The sequence below is a fragment of the Mytilus edulis genome, chromosome 4 (assembly GCF_963676685.1).
Source record: "Mytilus edulis chromosome 4, xbMytEdul2.2, whole genome shotgun sequence".
Classification (NCBI taxonomy): Eukaryota; Metazoa; Mollusca; class Bivalvia; order Mytilida; family Mytilidae; genus Mytilus; species Mytilus edulis.
In genome coordinates this window covers 25,835,606-25,856,148 of record NC_092347.1, presented here as the reverse complement: position 1 = coordinate 25,856,148, position 20,543 = coordinate 25,835,606, and the positions used below count along the sequence as shown (strand labels likewise).

Here is a 20,543-nt window from a genome sequence, read left to right as displayed (position 1 = left end):
GCTATACAGCCCTTACACTGAGTGTCCTTGATAGTTCATTTATAGATGGCGTCTAGAATAAAATACACAAAGCTACATTGAACATTATCAGAGACATTGTTTTATTATTATAAATTTATATGTCTCTGATCGAGGCAGTGTCCTGTAACGTTATAGATTGTTTATTTTATATTTTTATTATTTGGACACATGTCAGATGAAATTGTTATACTCGAACATGAGAATTCGAGTCAAATCGGTGAAAGATGAATTTGACAGCTAGTGCCCCTTTGAATTTGAATATTAACGATATGTTTGTAAATATTGTCATGTGACATGTGTAGTCGTCTTGATAACAATCCAATATTTTGATTTCACACCAATAACATGATTTAATAAAACAATTTGTCTCTGTTCTTACGGAAATATATTTCTTTTCGTTTCTAATATTAGCAGCATGATCATATATCTGCATTGCATATAGTTTTTTTCAATAATTAGTTGTTTTTGTTGTTTAACCCTTAACTGAACCCCTAACAGTTTTCGTCTTGGGAACGTACGACTGGTGAAATCCGGTACAAACCAGATGAAACTTTCATCCCTAAACTTGATTGAAAGCACCATTTTCATTGGATTGTCATTTTAAGTAGACCAATTGAAACACCCGTTACTTCTGACATCGTTAAATCGAGAAAAATTCCATACCGAAAATTGCGCAGAATCGTGAAAACATTGTAACAAGACGGACGTAATTGATAAAGTCGGTAAAACTTTTTGCCTTCACCAACCCAAAAATTCTATTAGGATGAGGGATTTAGTGAATAGTGGACTAAACAATGAGAGTAATCAAAGATTTATTTGTGGTGCTGTGGAAGGTGCGTTTTCTTCACTAATTTAGGTTATGTAGAGAAACTGACATTCCGCCATCTTGAATTTGAGAAATATTTGGTCTGGAAATATATCTATGAAAATTTGGAGCTTACTCCTGAGTATCTACGAAATAATTTATGATTCTCAGAAAATGTGTATACAATTTGATGTATTCTTTATAAGATGAAAGCTATGATTAACGATGCATTACTCATTGCGGAGTTTCCGGGGCTCCCCAAAGGGAAATTTCTAAACCGACGGTTTTAATCAGGGTAATAGGATAAAAACCTCAAATAGAATTTGGTGTAACCAGGCTTATCTCATTTCTGTCCCCTCTATTGATTCTTGTTAAATAAAAAAAAATGAGATTATATATTGGCATTTTGCCATAGATGTCACTTGAGCGTCACGATTTATGTTGGGTACCTGCCAATTAATCTGATCGTTATACAATACCAGATCTGATTTATCCTTTAAATATACCATCATTGAAGGATTATTTTATCAACTAGTCCTAGATTACTCTGACGTCCATCGCCTGTTTTGCCAGACAAGCTGGGGCTGTGGGAGGTCAGAACTCGTACGGTCTCGTATCAAAAAGTTGATATTTCCCCACCCAACATAGATGCGCTGCTTTGTCGCTTCTGGTGTCGATTGAGGGCCTCGGAATTATATAAATCGGGCATCTATCTGTTCATTTTTCATTTATCTTTTCATTTATGCAAGTTTCACCTACCTGCCAACCTTTACTTTTACATATTTTAACAGTTTTCACCGAGCTCTCACGGCCCAAGCTTGTCTGGCAAAACAGCCGATGGACGTCAGAGTAATCTCAGACTATTTATCAACCTGACAATCTTGATACATGTATATATATAAAAAAAAATTAATTCAATAAAATGTGTTATAGTCAACTTAGATTGGAAGCAAGACTTGCCCCACTTTTCCACCAACTGAACTTTTCCCTCTTTGAAATAAGTGTTAATTCCTTTTGTATTTACATTTTTTAGTACTTTGCCAACTCTCCCCATTTATGAAATAAGTAATACTTATAACCTTATAAATATCTACCAACTTGCCCCACTTATGAAATTTATTCAGTACAATTAATTCTTTTTTATTCATAAGTTGGTTGGGTTGGAAGGCATTTTTTCGTATAAAGTGGGTGAAATTGCAGAATTATAGTTATCCCGTACCATTGTTAACTGGTACCAACGTCACCTCGTACCAACTTATTTGAATGGTGTTGAATGATGAATATACACATGATATACGTTACTTTTACTCAATACTTAGGTCTGTAAAATGTATATAATTTGAAAGTACAATGACCAACTTGTACATGTAGCTAATGTTCCTTGTCTATTGGATAGAAAATACTGTGGCAGGTGTAGATTATTAGAGTATTATCAGTTTCACCCCAAGAAAATATTAATTTTTCATGAATAAATCTTGGCAGTTAATCAAAATGATTTCCAAAATTGAATTCTTACTGTCTATAGATAACAATGACATGTAACTGTTTCCTCTTAAGGGGTTCCCGAATTTTCCCGTCGAAAAGCACATGGCCTTCAAAAATTGTAAACATACATTTGTAGCATTTAATTTGTGATCATGGATAACAGCTTTAATTAATTTAATTTGGATGTATATATTCAACTTAAGTTAAAGCAATGTTTTAAAGTTCTAGTTTGAAAGATCAGTTTAAATAATAAAGCTTAAAAAACATTCTCTATTTTTGTCTAAGTTTTCATTAAAATCCAGTACATGTATAAAATTTAAGTAATTCAGCTTTATTTTTTTTTAGTTTGCAAGCAAAAACCCACAAAACATCGTATTTTTTAACATATTTTTAACGGTACAAGTTGACAGTGGTACAAGTTCTGATGGTACGGCTTCCCAGTTGTACAAGTTGACTTTTTTGGTACGAGTTAACGTGGTACATGTTTTCAGTGTTAACTTGCATTAAAATTGCCGACCTTTTTAGCGGGATTTTAACCCATTTCATTAGGAGAGCGATTAATGCTACAACTTCTTACCAGATCCTGAAGCCGAATGTTTTTTTTAACCATGCATGTTGAAACTTATAGTCCTAATTCTGTTATCAAACAGCAGTTAGATTGTTTTGCATATATACATGATATACAATGTATTCATTTCTTAACCTATTTTTATGGTTGTAAATTTTTCTTTAGTAAGGTTATGACTTGAAACTTATTATTTTTCCACTATAGGTTTTTATGGTAGACCATGGAGTTCAGATCAGAGGAAGCTTTTATTCAAGTGGTAAGTTCTATTTGATCTAACAATATATTTAAAAAATTGTAAAAGAATATTGAGGTCAACAGTAATTAAGAAAAGTTTAACAAAGGAATACATGTACTTGTCAGCTTTTTAGTCACTGCATAACACATTCCAGCGAACATGGAAATACCAGGTGTCCGTTCAGTTATGTTAGCATTCTCCCAAGTACAATTCTTGCAAGATTTTTATAAAACTTGCACAACATACAGGTATTAATAACATCAGCAATATCCAGGACAAGTTTTATGAAAGTGACCAGGGTTTCCGCTGGCGGTCGCCATTTTCGCAATTTGCGAAAAAATAATAACCGTGGTGATAAAAATTCGTCATTTGCGAAAGAATTTGGCGAAAGAAATATATATAACAATTTATTTTCCTCCATCTTGTTTATTTACTTTTTTCAAGTTTCTCGGACTTTACCTGATCAGACAATACTCGGAATTCACCTTGACCTCATTAAGATTTGGGCAGAAAATCAATAATCAGCTGATTGCATTTTATGACTATCGACAACAAAGGACTAATTAATAAAGGTGTTGATTGAATTGTTTGACAAAATGATAAAGTCAAATGGCTTCCGCTAAATGTCGCATACAGAATTTATTTACCACTTTGCGACGCACGTGTTTGAAGCAAACTTTTGACGTCTCCTCTCCTTTTAAAGATAGTTTAGAAAAAAAAGCTGTTGTTGTGACGAAAAATGTTCAAAAGCAAGAAAAATCTCCGATTTAAAACTTTAATTATCCTATGACTTAAATATAGGTAATTGATTAGGAAGACTACTTTAAAGTTGTTGAGTGACACACGTGTTTCAAGCATAGTTGTACGTCTCAACTTTTTCATTTACCGATGATCAAGAGAAGAAAACTGTTGTTATGAAGAAATATATAATACAAAAGGTTGGGAACAACCCCTCGAAGGAGAGTAACACTTCAATGTAATGACTACACATGAAATGAGGAATCAATTTCATGTGTTAAAAGCTTTTGTTTTGTTGTAAAAAACACTTCTTAGTACAAAAGGGCACATCAGTATTTTTCTTTTAAGGAAACTTTCCCCACGAACTATACTGGTTGTTTATAATAAAGAAGATATAAGTCCTGGAATATAACAAAATTAATGGACATGTTTTGATCATATACTAATACTGGTAGTATATGATCAAAACATGTCCATTAATTTTGTTATATTCCAGGACTTATATCTTCTTTATTATAAAAAGTATAGTGGCACCCTCATTTAGAAAAGTTGTTTAAAATACAATGAATATTTTTCCCTTTTAAATTAAAAAAAAATCTGTTGTTTTAATGTAAACGTTTTGTGTTTATTCATTAAAATGTAGACTCTAAAATAAGTTTGAGAGAATAATCATCGACACAATGGGGCGAAATCATCTCATTTAAGGGAGGGGGGGGGGGGGAGAAAAAAAGGTAAATTTTAAACGAAAAATATATGTTGCTTGGCGAAGAAAAAAAACAAAGTGGCGAAAAATTTATTGTTTTGGCGAAAGAGGTGGCGAAAAAAATAATTGACCCAGGGGAAACCCTGAAAGTGACTGATTGCATAAGAGGTAGTAAGCCTCTTAACCCTTTCTTCGATGAGTCCCGGTTTACTGGGATCAGAATACCTCTTTTATGTTTCCTGCTCAAAACAGTGCAAACACAAGTTATCTTTCTTTGTTGAATACCCTGATGAAAGGGTAAACATGGCGCATCTGTTTCTTGAAACCCGTGTAAAAATCAGAGGAAATTTATGAGAATTTGAAATTAGGGAACATTTTTTGGATAGAATATGGAAGAATTGAAGCCAAACTAGTATACTTTTTTGACATAAAATGTTGTTTTATGTACAAAACACTTGAAATGGACATCGTTCAGTGTAAGGAATTTGTACAGCCTCATTAAATTTTTCAATATTTTGCCGTTTTGGGTTAAAAAATTTAGATTTTGGGTCAAAGAGCAGAATTTTGAGAATTTCACCTACATGTGAAAATTTGAATATTTTATGAAGAAAAAGTTATCAAAACATGAACAAAACTGTGAACATGGTGTAAGTGAAAGAAATAAAGACACAAATAACTACAGATAAGTTTTCGTTGACATTTATTATGAAGATCTCCCATTTGAGTAATGAAAGCTATGGAACTATTATCTCGGAGTAGCTTCTTTCTGGGCAGCTATCGGTGAAAGGGTAAAAAATATTGAAATTATGGAAAATGGCCTCATCACTTGTCGTTATCCGAGGGCTACAATTTTTGTCTTATTTCATATTATATGTTAATATTAGCAATAACTAGAAAAATTCTACAACATGGGAAATAAAAAATCTTATTTTTTTGTTTTCACAAGCTCATGCTTAAAACATGTATAAGGTGAACCACTTATTTGAACTATACAAGTTTTTGTTGCAGACTGCTGAAAGTTTAGACATTTAATCAATGTAGAAATTCGCTTTCAATATTAAAATATTCAGCATTATGATAGGAGGGTATATATTTGCCCTATTGCTCAAAGCAGAAGTACATGTACATGTACCTGTTTTTTACTACAAGTTCCATGGACCACCAAGCTCGTGATATACATATATATGCAACTGATGGTTGGTGAAATGACTGACTTTATTTGGACTAATGAAGAAATAACAATAAATGATTGAAATTGTATAATTTAACAGAGCTTTAAGGCAACACAATTGAGGGTTTAATCTGTTTGGAAACAATCCCCTGAAAGTAACAACTTTCCCTTTATGAGGGTTTAAATTTCTAGTGATTCCTTTCAACATGTTCTTATTTTCAAATGATATATATATTTTTGATTTGTCAGGTTGAAGAAGATGGGTTTAAACACCTACATGTATGCTCCTAAAGATGATTGTAAGCACAGAGCTTTCTGGAGAGAACTTTATTCAGTAGAAGAAGCTGGTAAGTCAGATGTTGCTTAATAAGAACAAACTCTAATTTAGATACTACCTAGGGTCATTTTAGCAGCGTTACAAAGCGAAAAATTAACTGAACCTATGTCAACAACTAAGTAAGAGATTCCCTATGATATAATCTTCCTTATTTTTATGCCAAATTAGAGTTGTTCTTTTGGACACATTCGTGTTATATTAAGTATAATTTTGAATACTTTAGTTAGACTTTACTATTAAAACTTCTAGACAAAAATGAGTATATTTTCAATATTGTAATGTCAATTGTGACCTGTATCAGTGCAGTGACTTGCATGCACTATGGACTGATTAAATCCTTGACAAGTGTTGAATTATAGATTTCATGACTGGCGTTAGATAACTGAAAGGAATAAAAAAACTGTTTATATAAAAATATGATTTGTATATATTTTAGATAATCTAACCAGCTTGATTCAGTCTGCCACAGAAAACAATATAGAATTTGTGTATGCAGTGTCCCCTGGACTTGACATTTCTTTTTCTAGTGCTAAAGATTTGCAGTGCTTAAAAAGAAAATTGGAACAGGTAAAAGCAGTGTAATTCTATTTCAAATACGTTATTTAGTCATGTTGTGTAATAATCAACAAAAATTTTAGTTTTAACCTGGCTTCCACATAAATATTCCAGTCTTTTTTTTTTTTAACTTTTGATTTTTTTATTTCCAACAATTTCAACATATACATTACATACATACAATATAATACATATAAGGCTTAAATTAAAATATTGTTTGTTTGCAGTTTACCGACCGACCCTCGAAAATCCTCCCGACTGTGGAAATTTTATTGCTTTAAATTTGAAGAAATTTTTTTTAATACTTCTATTGACGCGATCCGGAACTTTGGGTCCTTTCCGGAAATGATTTAAAGTCTGGGTCAATTACGCATTTCAAGTTTGGTTTGTCTTAGCTTCCCGTCAAGCGTTCATGTGACCATTTAATGATAAAGCACATGGAAATTGTTTACAGGTATCCATGAAGTCACGGAGGAGTACTTTACGCTGTCGTCTCGTGTCAATTTTAAGACAAATAACAAACAAAAAAGTTTATTAGTAAACTGTTTATACAGATTCAGGCACATGCAATGATGTGTGATGATATCATTGACGATGATGCAGCGGATATTCATAACTGACACGATAACCATTCTGTCTCAAACAAATCTGGTGCAGAATTTGTGGAGCCTGACTTTATGGAACCAATTTCAGTGGTTAAATAATTTGACAGCAGCTTGAAGTATGGCATATTTTCTCCAAATCGTTGTGAAGACGACAAAGATGAAACCACTCCTCCGTGACTTACATCTTCATGGATATCTGTAAACACGCCTGTACGGAGGAAGGGCTCATTTGAAATGTTAATGGATATAGATCATGCCAAATCTATAAGAAGCAACCCTAACTACACAAAGATGTAGAGAAAATGAATGGTTAGCTTGAAAAATAAATATACTCTCTCTATATTAAATCTATCTTCGATTGCAATGAGTATGCTCCTTTAGAATAAGGGGGGGCTGCCCCACTCATTGCAATTATTCTCTTTCTTACAATATTAAATATACCCAAACTGTGTGGCCTGTGTGAATTCAATTAAAACATGTCCTTAGGAGCTATGCTCCCAATTTTTTTTATGCATTAAAAACATTTCAGTACAGACCATTTACTTTTAATGGGGTGCTATGGATTTCACCCCAAACTTTAGATTTCTTTGGTTTTCATTAAAGCCTGGCAAAAATATAACCTTATCACATATAATTAAATATTGTTAGAAATATGAAAACAGTCGAATGTCTTAATACTTTTTTTTCAAGTTGGCAATTTTTCAATTGAGGAAGATTCAATGGTTATTTTTTTTATTAAAAATACACTCTTTAATACATTGTCTTATAAATCTTTAATATCTACATTTTTCTGATGAAAATACCCTTCTTATGAAAACATTCTAGTCAAGAAGCATACATGTCTGAATATATTTCTTTAAAACAGTTCTAGTCATAATGACATTCCTTGTTTATAAGTGTTCCAGTATTTAATAATTATACCATATTTTATGTCATAAATTGGATAATGACACTATGTTAAAGTTTCAGTTTTGGTTAAAAAGTTTTTTATCTGAAAATGCCTGTTCATTTGATGTTGGTATTCAGCATGTCCAGTGTTTGTTGTTTTAAAATGTTTTTTTTTTCTTCACAAGAAACTTGGTTTAGTGTAACTGCTTGTTTAAACTGTATTTTGGCTGATAAAATAAAATATTTTTCCTACCTACCGACCCTTCAGTCTGAAGGTACAGTCGGAAAACTGCAAACAAACATATTTTTAAGGTTGGCCTAAGATAAATACAATGTCATTTTTATAAATAAGTCTTAATTGGAAATATTTTACATTTTCTATTGAAAAGATAAAAAAAATAAAAAAAAGAAAGAAGGAAAACAAAAAACAAAAATAAAATACATAAGGATTATCCAGTTACATCCCTATTTATATTTTCAAAATTAACGAGACATATTTATTTTATAACAGCCATCAACACAGATCAAGTACATAACATGACAATAATATTTTCTTTAAAATAGATTATAGTTAAGTAGTCATAAGTAATTGTAACAACAACAAAAAAGACATTAGCTGGTATTCAATAAAAGTTTTTCAAAAACATTCCATACATTGTCAAATTAAGTTGTCTTTTGATTTTTTACAGCTATCATACTCTCTAATTTATACATTTCTTTCAGCTTTATTATAATTGCTTGCAATGAGAGATTTTTTTTAAAGCATCTAGAATTATACACACATTGTTTAATATAAAGAAAAATCATGTTATATGGGTTGTTGGGATATATCTTGGATAAGTCTACAAAAATAAAGTTTAATTTATTTATTGGGAGACTTATTCCACCGGAAAGGAACCAGTTATTAATATCCTTTAGAAAATTTTGTACAGTATTGCAATTCCAAAATAGGTGTTCTATAGACTCATCTGATTTACAAAATGTACAAAAAGGATCATCGCTCTATTTTATTTGAACTAAATACTGATTTGTGGCAATAATGCAATGGTTAATCCTATATTGCAACCACTGTAATTTACTATTTTTAGTAACAGCAAAAGGCAGTCTAAAAATCTTTTTCCAGTTCAGATTCTGTTCACCTAAAATTTTAACCCACTTAAGCTTTCCAGTAGGAATAATATTATTATTATTCCAGTCTTTCAATTGTTGAACATGGTGTGATGCTTTGGTGGTCAAGAAATTGAAGTGATCATATAGGAAGACAACTTCTTTGCTCACATTAACACAAGGCAAATGATATGTCCTGAAAAATTACTTTTATCTCCAATATAACATATTTTATAAAGTCTGGTAGCAATCTATTGTATAATTTTCAAAAGAGAACAAAAAGTATAAGAAGGAATCAATCTAATTAAAAACCGATCTCTCATCGCTCCTGTGTCTGATATGTCGCATGGGAGATCTAACGAAACCGGCTTTGAGTTCACATGTGAGTGAACTAAAAGTCATGAATTTATAAAGATATGCAAATGAGTTGACGACCTATTAATAAGCCAATCAAAAAAGTTTATGAATTATTTTGACTGACGATTTCGTCGTAAATAAAATGAGTTACATCCCTTTGCCTTACGTTAAACTTCCAAGATCGTGGAAGACTCAATTTCATTGGTCGAAAAAGACACACCTACGAGGTCACTCACATGTGACCTCAAAGCGGGTTTCGTTAGATCTCCCATGCGACATATCAGAAACAGGAGCGATGAGAGATCGGTTTTTAATTAGATTGAAGAAGGAATATTACATTTTCCTGACATTCAATAACTAATAAATCATTGTTTACAGGTTTCCACTTTTGGCTGTAATGCATTTGCTCTATTGTTTGACGACATTGACCCAGAACTGAGTGAATCCGACAAAAGTATGTTTACTTCATCAGCTGCAGCCCAAGTGTCAATCACAAATGAAGTTTTTCAGCATTTAGAACAACCTCACTTCTATTTTTGTCCAACAGGTAAATATAAAATCACAATTATGTAATAAATACAAAGGAATAAGAAATATCTTCTTGAACTCAACTTCTGGAAATTTTTCAATTGATGATCGATATTTAAGAAAAACTCTTTGATGTTTTTACGGGCATGTGCTGTTAATTTGGATTGTACATAGTAAAAAATTGCCTCAGATTTTACTGAAATTAACAATTTTTTGCTGAAATTCTGTTGATTGCATGTTTTTTTTTGAGGAAGATGTTATTGTATTTACAATGCTACTTGACAGTGGCAGGGTAAATGTCCTAGTTTTAACAAACCTGTATCTCAGCCTTTTAAAATAATTTATATTTTATTTCCAGAGTATTGTTCATCAAGAGCTTTGCCAACCCTATCATCCTCAGAGTACCTGAATACTGTTGGATCAAAGTTGTTGTCAGCCATAGAGATCCTCTGGACAGGTAAATATTTAACGTTCTAGTGCAGGTTCATTATTTTTTCCTTTTTCCTATTTCACCTGCTGAGTGACCCTATGATTTCATATCATAGTTGAATGTCTTAATGGTTGTAAATCTTTTCATGAAATACATTTCAACTGTAAAGAAAGTTGCAGTTTTAATTAAATAATAAATGTATAACACTTCAATGAAAAAGGATTTTAATATTTGAATGGCTTTGTTTGTTTTAGGCGTAAAAGTTGTCAGTAAGAAAATGACCATCAAACATCTAGAAGAAGTGACTGCAGTATTTCGCAGACCACCATTGATCTGGGACAATATTCATGCTAATGATTATGATCCTAGAAGAATTTATCTTGGTGCTTATGATGGCAGATCACCAGAGATTATTCCATACCTTAGAGGAGTACTGACAAATCCAAACACCGAGTTTGAATCTAATTATGTTGCTTTACATTCTCTTGGTCAGTGGTGTAAATCAAATCCCTCTGGTCTCAAGAAAGATGTTATTTTTGGTATGTTTATGACTCATATTTAATAATAGTTCATACTCTTTATTAACATAAAATAGAATTTTGTAGTTTAAATTTCTCATCTCAAAAGCACCAATCATACTGATGGTCAATTACTTCAAATAGCATATCCAACATCATTGTATACAGGTATTTTTATTTCTATCAATAGTTTTCCTCTGTGATATTAACTCAATTGACAAGATATCCTGTTTAAGAATAAACTTCGGAGTTTAGTATGACGTCCATTATCACTGTACTATTATGCATATTTTAGGGGCCAGCTGAAGGACACCTACGGGTGCGGGAATTCTCGCTACATTGAAGACCCATTGGTTGCCTTCGTCTGTTGTTTGCTCTATGGTCGGGTGGTTGTCGCTTTGACATATTCACCATTTCCTTTCTCAATTTTAGTATTGTTGTGAATAATCAATATGTGATAAATATAATCATCTCGTTGGGTTTCATGCTATTAAAAATGCTTTGTGACATCTCAATATCAAGAAGCATGCATAGTACAAAAACATGAACTGAACAAATATTTGATGAGTTGTTTTTTTTTTACAGAGGGAGATCTGTTAAGTCCTGTAATATCAGATATCAAACTTGAAACTGACAGTGATTTTGGTTCAGTTGAGGACATTCCATCATTGTTAGATACAAGGTACCAACCAAGGGTTGCATTGAGGTTGGCATTGTCAGATTGGATGATAGAATTAAAGACTCCTCGTACACAACAGCCTATGCCAGCTCCTTTAACGGCAGTGTTACCAACAAATGTTGCAGTTATCTCTGAATTGCAGAATGGAAGTATGGTGAATGTAGGTGGTGGAGACTCTTTCATGCAGCCAGTAATGCTGCCTATCAATAATAGTTTGTTATCTACAGGTCCAGAACTTGTATCAGACTCGGAGTCCGACACATCAGTTGAACTCGAACCAATGGACTGTGTACCCTCTGCCAATGTGTCAACCACCTCAGAAGAATGGTCGAATGATGGTAAAATGACTGTAGAACCAGAGGTCAGAATGGAGGATTTCACATGTGATGATATTCAGATGATTGTTGACTTCTTTTTCTTGCCTTTTGAACATGGAATTAAGAGTTCACAGTTGCTGGATGATCTGCATTGGTTGAAGTCTAATTCTCATTTGGTAATGGAAAAGAAGGAACAAACACCAGAGGTAATTGTATTTGTTTTTTATTTGACAATTTTCTTTCATTTATGGGTGTATTACTGTTAGATAAGTTGCAAAATGTCTGGCAGAACCATTATGCAAAGTTCTTTCCCTTAAAATTGAAATTAATGCACAGCTTTTGTCTGATTAGTCTGATGCTGGTATCTTGAGATAACTTTCACAGGATTTGACCAGACTGAAATTGTTTCATTAAATACTAAATGATATTTTTGTTATTCTTGAAGATGGGAGAATGGATGACTAAAGCTAACAGTTTTACAGACTCTGTGAAGATGTTGCGTGCAGTATCTAAAAGACTTGTAGAGTTGCCAAACATATCTGCCGTTCAAGAGCTATTTCCATATGCTTGGGATTTGCTTGGAATATTGGAGACTTGTAGTGGATATGTTTCTTGGTTAGGTAGGTTCAATTTATATATGTAGATGTTATGGTACTAGCTTTATTGTTAATAAATTAATGGAGTTGTATATATAAAATAAGTTGAATATTTCTATTTGTCATTGAACATGTTGTATGATTTAAACTAAAAGTTAACTTTTTGATTTTACACCAATATTTTTTAACACATCAATATTTTTTAACTATCAGTCAATTTGAGTACCCAGGCAAAAATTAAAAAAAAAGTGGATTTTTAACAGTAAGGGCTTGTGTCCACACACATTTCTTTTTAATTTCTATACTGTATTTAAAAGCCTATAAATACAATCAGAAACACAACCTTAAAAATTTGAGCAAAATTCAGTTGACTGATGAACAATGAATCTTTCTTTTTTGCAGGCAAAGGCTGTGCTAATGCAAATGGGCTTCAGCAACAGGCATTATTGGCGGGTCAGACATGTAAGAATTGAATTACATTTGATATTAATTAACAGCTGTGCCATGGCTTCATATGTTGTGCAACTTTATGTTTCTGAACTTATGTTTTCAGGGTTCATACCATTTCTTAAAATCTTATTATCTCTTTTTATCACTAGACTTAATATTTAAGCAAAATCTCAAAATAAAAGCTTTAAATTTATGCCTATTAAGCCCTGGTAGAGTATTGTACATCATGACCAGCATACTTTGGAGCTTTACTGTATCCTGCTTTATCTGAAGTGGATGGAAAATTTGTTGCTTATTTATCACTAGGACCCCTGGTATCTAGTGGTGAAATAATGTGTATGAATCCTGTTATTTGTAGTATTATTTTCAGAACATGTATAGTCACAAAGAGCAGTATTCAATTGTCCAAGAGCATCTAATCAAGGGAAAATGTTTATATATATGTGAATATTGACCAATCAAGTTGTATCAGGATTCCCCTGCTTTATGAAGCTTTGTCTACTCTTTGAAAACATCAAAATATATGAATGAATCAACACCATATAAAAGGTGTAAAACTACTTGATTAAATGCTCTTGATTATTTGGATATTTCTTTTTGAATAAAATTGTCATATATATAATCATAATCTATAAGTTCAGAAAATTGTTGTGCAAACATTTTGAGATAGGATTCAAACTTTCCAATTGCATATTTGGGATCATAAAGTATATGTTTCATTAAATTTTTTTTAATAATTATAAAAGATTTACATATTAATGGCATAGCTGTTTTTTTTAGTTGTTTTGTTTTACTTGTAACACCTTTGTTCTTTTAGGCTTAAATGAAGTAAAGATAAGTTTGATTTAAATGAAAGATATTTTTCCTTTGGAAAAGTGATAATTGAAGTATTTCTTTTTAAACACAACTATCTAAACATTATAACAACTACATTATCTTCAGAGCTTGCAGCAGCATGGTCTGCTTAGTCTACCAAAGTACTAATCTATCTCCCTTATTATCTTTTTTTGCGAATAATAGGGAGCTCACATGGTTATAAAGAGGCCTTTATGAGTGGTGACCAAGAACCATGGGTTTTTCGAGGTGGTGTTCAAGGAGAACTTCAAGTATGTATAACAGGCAATCCACAATCCACTTATGCAAGCCTGTGGTTCATTTGTTTGTAAATGGGTATAGAAATGATATATAATCATTGAAAATATGTAGCCAGCCAATTTGACAGCGCATGCTTAGCCATCTCAAGTCTTTTTTCCAGGTTGCGCAGCGTTGGTGCAGATAGAACTGATTTTTAAGTACTCCATCTGTGCTTTAAGTTGATGGGTAGATCTACATTTACAGAAATGTAGGTTTGCTCAGAAAGAGCAGGACCTTCAACTTAAATCACATTGAGAAAATTCTCCTCAAAATTTTATCAATGGGTTATCAAAATCAGGTGTAGGCATATTTAACCTTGTTAGAAAACTGAAATTTTAGTGTCAAGTTTTTCAGCAATTTGAAATTAAAGCAATATGTTTTAATAACTTCCAAATTAGTAAATGTTTCCAGCAAACTGGGATAAATGTTTTGCTTATAGTTAATGAACAATACTCTCAAGTGGTTGTACACAGTAAAGTCAGTTCTGTCTGCCATTAATAATATTCTTTATTTCAGGTGAGCGCCAAATAATGTGCCTTTGATTTGAAGGCCAAGAATGTGCATGTGTTTCGTCTGTCTTGTTTGTTATACTTTCAAAAACTTAAAATATATACATTGGTCCAAGGAACAAAGATTGGTTCAACAAAAAATTAAGTTTATTCATTTCATATGAGAAAACTCCTCATAGAACCAATCTTTGTTAGAATGATCATTTATTTTAAACAAGGTCTTAGAAGCATATGCACATTCTGTCGATTAAAACTAGAAACTTGAGATGGCAACATGTGCAGTCATTTTGACAGCTTTAGCAATTTGTTGTATTGAGAAAAAAAATTCATACATATAATTTTAAAAATCTTGAAAGAGCAAATATCTTGAAAGAAAAAAAAAGTAAAGTATCTTTGGACAATAAGAATTTGTAAAAAAAATATTATTGCTGTCAGCTTGTCTGCGCCTGCGTCTAAAAGGATTGACTTAGCAAGGTTTTTGTTCAGTCTGAAATTAGAAAGAAATTTTTTTCTTAAACAAGAAAAAAAATTCTGGCATTCTTGTGGCAATTTTCTACTGAACAAATGTACAGAGAAATCTAGGGGGGAAATTGGATGTTTAGTATGAAAACCTTGCTTCTGCTTGTCTTTCCTTGCGCTTTTGGTTTAATATTTTGAAGCTTACTTAACAAAAATTGTGTGCTTTTTTCAGAAATTAATGCCAATTGACTTTGCACATGATCTGTTCCTTATTCGTGCTCCAGAAGTGGTGTTAAACAAATTCTATCACTACAGACCTTACTCAGCAGCAGATGAGGTAGGTTCATCTATAAGAAATGTAGTGTTAGTATTGACTCTGAATGATCAACTCTTTGGTCATGTGTCTCCTAGATTAAAATATTAGACATATTAAGACCAATATAAGTCTTTGTCAACTTGAAAGGTTCTCTATTAAGATATGGTAAAAATATTGTTGCCATTCAAAGTAATGAATTGTGATTTGTCTAGTAGTTCCCAATAACTTTATATTCCCTTGCCAGAACTTAAAATAATTTTAAGGTGGGATTTCTTAACCCTTTCGCCGACGAGTCCCGGTTTACCGGGATTCACGCTTCAGACAGCTGACGATGAGTCCCGTTTTACCGGGATCGGAATACCTCTTTTATGTTTCCCGCTCAAACAGTGCAAACGTGGGTTATCTTTCTTTGATGGATAACCCGGATGAAAGTGTAAACATTGCGGTTCCGTTTGTTGAAAACCGTGTCAAAATCAGAGGAAATTTACGGAATTTACGAGAATTTGAAATGAGGGAACATTTTTTTTGAAAGAATATGGAAGAATTGAAGCCAAACTAGTATACTTTTTTGACATAAAATGTTGTTTTATGTACAAAACAGTTGGAATGGACATCGATCAGTGTGAGGAATTTGTACAGCCTCATAAAATTTTTCAAAATTTTGCCGTTTTGGGTTAAAAAATTACGATTTGGGGTGAAAGAGTCGAATTTTGAGAATTTCACCTTGATAATGACGAAAATTTGAAAATTTTGATATTTTATGAAGAAAAAATTGTGAAAACATGAACAAAACTGTGAACATGGTCTTAGTGAATAAAATAAATACACAAATAACTACAAACAAGTTTTTATTGACATTTATTATGAATATTTCCAACTTGAGTAATAGTAGCCAGGGACGCCATCGTCTCAGAGTAGCTTCTGTCCTGGCAGCAATCGGTGAAAGGGTTAAAGACCTGCTCAGTTTAAATTGCAAAGTAATGTACATCTGCTTTGTGCTTGGTTAAAATATCTGCAATCCGATTATAATAAAATGGGATCAACAGAATCTCCAGGAATACTAGACATTTCAACCAGCCACTCTGGCCACCAACAAGTTGTCCAGTCTTAATTTGGATGTAATGCAAGTTTTTATTTGGTTTCTTGTGATGTTTTATAATGGGAAATAATTACATTAGATGTATGTTTCTTTATAATACGATATTCTGATTTGCTAACTGCACATCACGTGTCGTTCCTTTAGCAATTGCATTACACAATAAAAATTATCATTTGTGACAGCGTGAGTTTTCATGATCCTAGCTAAAAATGTAATTATAAGTATTGAATGCTTCTTTTTGTAACTTCATAGGGTTGTAAAAGTGTTGACCGTGTGTACATTTCCGCACTTCATACAAAATGTACTTTGGTCAACACTTTTACACCCCAATGAAGTTACAAAAAGAAGCATTTAATACTTAATAGATTTTATTTCAATTGACAAGAGCATGGGTTATAAGTGAGTCCATATTTTTACATCATTTTCCCTTTGAGACTTTTTTTACATTATATCATTCTATGTTGCAGGCAGCAGTATACAATATTTGTTTAAAGACGTGTGATGATGGGTTGGATGGGACTGAAGTTTTCCCAGGATATCCAGATCTTATAGGAGACAGGTACATTGTCAACAATTACACCATTTTATAATTGAATAAATTACATTTCTGCATTAATGGACTTTTCTATATTTACCTTCATCAGGAACCTTGTATTGCTAAACCTTTATAGTATAATAATCCACATGACCACTCATTACTCTTAAACCTGTGTTTACACCTTAATTGGAAATATATTGTTCCGACAAAATTTAACATTTGATAATGTAGCAGTAAACACTTTACAACTACCTAGGAACAAGCTCAAGTCTAAACATACTATAAGTTATGCATGGACATATGCGGTTGTGCTTTGAAAATGGTTAATGGTTAACCACATGTCTTTGAACAATAAAGTAAGTCAAATAATAAGACCAGGCCAAACACTTGTATATATACTTCCTTATTGATGTATGGTGCTTATAAAGTGTTATTTGTCTTTATAGGATTGTAGGAAGCACAGTTTCACAGAGTTCAGAATATTGCTTTGTTGTGGAGGATGACGAGGGAATTTGTGGTTATGCTTGTGCTGCCCTTGACACAAAAGTGCTCCAACAAAAAAGTGCTCTCTCTTGGATGCCAGCAATGCGTGAAAAATATCCCAGAACCATCAAAGGGGAACAGTCTCCTGCAGATGTAAGTAGTATCATTTAAAAAAAATTTAGTATATAATGTTTTATTTTATATATTAAAGTAATTGTAATAAGGTGGTTATTTTTCTTAAGCACAATTTATCATAGGTTTATTATACAGGTGAGTTATATAAAGGTATATTTACAAAATGAATATTTGCAACAATTTTCAATTATTAAAAATAAAGACTTTCTAATGCAAAATTTTTTTTTTAAATGTTTTTAAATTATAAATTAAACTTGTGGGGTGATTCTATATTTTTAAGTGAATTTTGAAATTAACAAAAAAAAATGTAAAAATAAATTTTATTATATTACAGGAAGTCATATCCAGTTTTCATGGAGAACAGCATTTCGTTCCAGAATCAGTCCATAATTTGTATCCAGCATGTATACGCATTGACTTTATTCCCCCACGTGTTGTTGACCATTCTGTTCCCAAAAGGCTGTTGGCATGTGCTATGGCTGCCTTGAAAACAAATGGTGCTACTGGTATACATGTGGAAATGAACATTGGTGACAAATCTATGATTGATCATTACCAACGATTAGGATTTACGCAACTCACTGTGCCAGATATCAAATCTGAAGATGTTGTTTATTTAGGGCGTATGATTTCTTTCAATAGAATTTTATAGTATCAAGCAATAAAGGTTGGCTGGCAACTGTGATAATTTAACTTATTGACAAACGTGCAATGATGAACTTCAGATTTAGAAGAGTTTGAACCATAATAAGACTCTGAAGAACTGAAAAATAAAAAGGAAAACAAAAGAAAAAGATCAGGTTGAATATTTGATTGTAATTTTTTGTATGTCAGTGTAATTTTATTAATGTCCATTAAATGTCATTGTTCAATGTTCATTAAATATGATATGTATTATCATGACAGTCTTGTATTGACCATTCAGGGTTTTGTAAGAAACAAAATATTTCATTGTAATGTCTTTCATTTCATGTGATCACTAAATCTGTTAATTGTTATTACAATTAAAACTATGAAAATTATATTCTTTTGTGTTATTTTCTTGGATTTCCAAATATTTGTAGCAAAGTCGTGAAAATGCTCAATAGACAATTTTAGAGACTTGTTCTGTAGTCGGAGGAAAAGGTGAATACTTATGGAGAGAAATATAATAATAAAGATGTATGGTGTAATTGCTTGATGATAGTCTTATCTTAAGATTTTGAATCTTAATTAAAATTTCCATCTAATACTTGGTTTATAGCAAATTCCATGTTTCTGTATGTATTGCTCTTTTCCTAAAGACCCAAACAATCCCACAAATATTTAAGATTGGTCTCAGTTGTAGGAGGAATCTCGCATTGCTATATTGGAGAATATTTAGACCTATTTTTAGTTGGGATTTTGAAAATCTATTAAAAAATAACATAATGTCAGTACAGAGGATCTGAGGTAATGACTTAAGATTTCCAACTTGTTTATTGAAAACTTGAACATGTTTCATTCAATTTATTGTTCTCGGAAAAACAGTCACAGTATACATGGTACCAATGTATATAACCAAGAGTGCACACACTGAAACATCTTACTTTCATTACTTACCATTGAATTTTTTGTTGATAGTCTTAAATATAAATCTTGACTACAAGTACAGGGCTTTCCATTGAAGCCGGTAGCCGGCGGAAATCCGCCGCTTACGGTGGCTTCAAGTGCCGGCTACTTCACTGACAAAAATATAAATTCAAAAAGAAAAAAATATCTTTTTTCAAATGTTTATAGGCAGACGAGAGACGTATTGTCGCAAAGTCGCGGATGAAAAGTCAGTGTTTACCTTGGGCTAAATATAGTTCACATGAATTCAGGTCACTGATTGGTTGTCTATTTAAAGTCAGAATGCATCGTTTCTTTTCAAAGATAACAAGAGAGACGTTCCGGTGGTCATTAACTCGTTGGCTTTTTTTGGCTTTTGAAACGTGAAGTCAATCAGATAGAATGACAATCTTATGTTATGGAATATTATTAGTCAAATTAAAGAAAGTGCAGTAGATCATATTGTTCAGAATCTGGAAAACGGTATCTTTTGAAGTTCATTTTTAAAGCAATTGCTTTTATGCCGTCGCGTATGGCCATCTTTGTGACCCAGATCAGAGACTCCGCCCAGATCAAGCCATAGTATTTTGTTAAACAGGCTCCTGGTCAGTCATTCTTTAACACCTATGTATGTTTTCTAATGCAATACATAGCTTGAAACTTTAAAAAAAGGTTAGTGAATTTAAGAAGTTTCAGAATATGTTCTTGAAGATGTATTTTTGTATTTAAAGGGTCAACCGTTTGACTATCAAATAACATAGAAGTACGAGTGAAAAAAAGTACATTTTTATAAATGCGATTCCGTTTTCCGCCGTTCGTACGATGTTTCAACAAAATATGGATTCATTTCAGTTGTTGATTTAGCATTGAAAATTTAACTGAATTATCTCCTAATAAATACGGTTTTTTATGTTTAATTTGTGTTTCTTTAAGAGGTCAGGTGCTCTTGTTCATTCATAAAATTATCGTTCATTCATACATTTATCGTAAAATCAAAATCACTACACAGGTTAATGCGTAGTGTCAAATTATTACCTGTAATCTAAAAATAGACAAACTTTATTTGCGCAAATAATTTAGCGGAACGAAACCCTTGTTGAAAACACATAACAATAAGTTCGTTTTCCTTTTCTGTCAAAACTCCGTAATATTTATCGATCACCTTACTAATGAAATGGACCCGTCCAAACGTAGTAGATGCCAAGTCG

The 20,543-nt window shown here is 32.2% G+C and overlaps 1 protein-coding gene across 1 annotated transcript; it reads left to right on the top strand.

Annotated features, from left to right (window-relative positions):
- Positions 1 to 607: 607 nt before the first annotated feature.
- Positions 608 to 18,788, top strand: LOC139521781 (protein O-GlcNAcase-like). The gene is made up of 15 exons (XM_071315401.1): positions 608 to 854; positions 3,084 to 3,135; positions 5,976 to 6,073; positions 6,500 to 6,630; positions 9,954 to 10,122; positions 10,462 to 10,560; positions 10,788 to 11,072; positions 11,637 to 12,253; positions 12,493 to 12,667; positions 13,046 to 13,105; positions 14,114 to 14,199; positions 15,428 to 15,532; positions 17,078 to 17,169; positions 17,595 to 17,784; positions 18,101 to 18,788. Exons 1-15 carry the CDS (start codon positions 785 to 787, stop codon positions 18,416 to 18,418), a joined length of 2,547 nt encoding a protein of 848 aa, XP_071171502.1. The 5' UTR covers positions 608 to 784; the 3' UTR covers positions 18,419 to 18,788.
- The last annotated feature ends 1,755 nt before the right edge of the window (positions 18,789 to 20,543 follow it).

Bases quoted from the DNA above. Each gene is read 5' to 3' on its own strand.
- LOC139521781 (XM_071315401.1), top strand. From the start codon at position 785: ATGAGGGATTTAGTGAATAGTGGACTAAACAATGAGAGTAATCAAAGA. The intron at 10,123-10,461 runs GTAAATATAAAA...TTTTATTTCCAG, and splicing joins CTTCTATTTTTGTCCAACAG to AGTATTGTTCATCAAGAGCT. The intron at 11,073-11,636 runs GTATGTTTATGA...TTTTTTTTACAG, and splicing joins CAAGAAAGATGTTATTTTTG to AGGGAGATCTGTTAAGTCCT.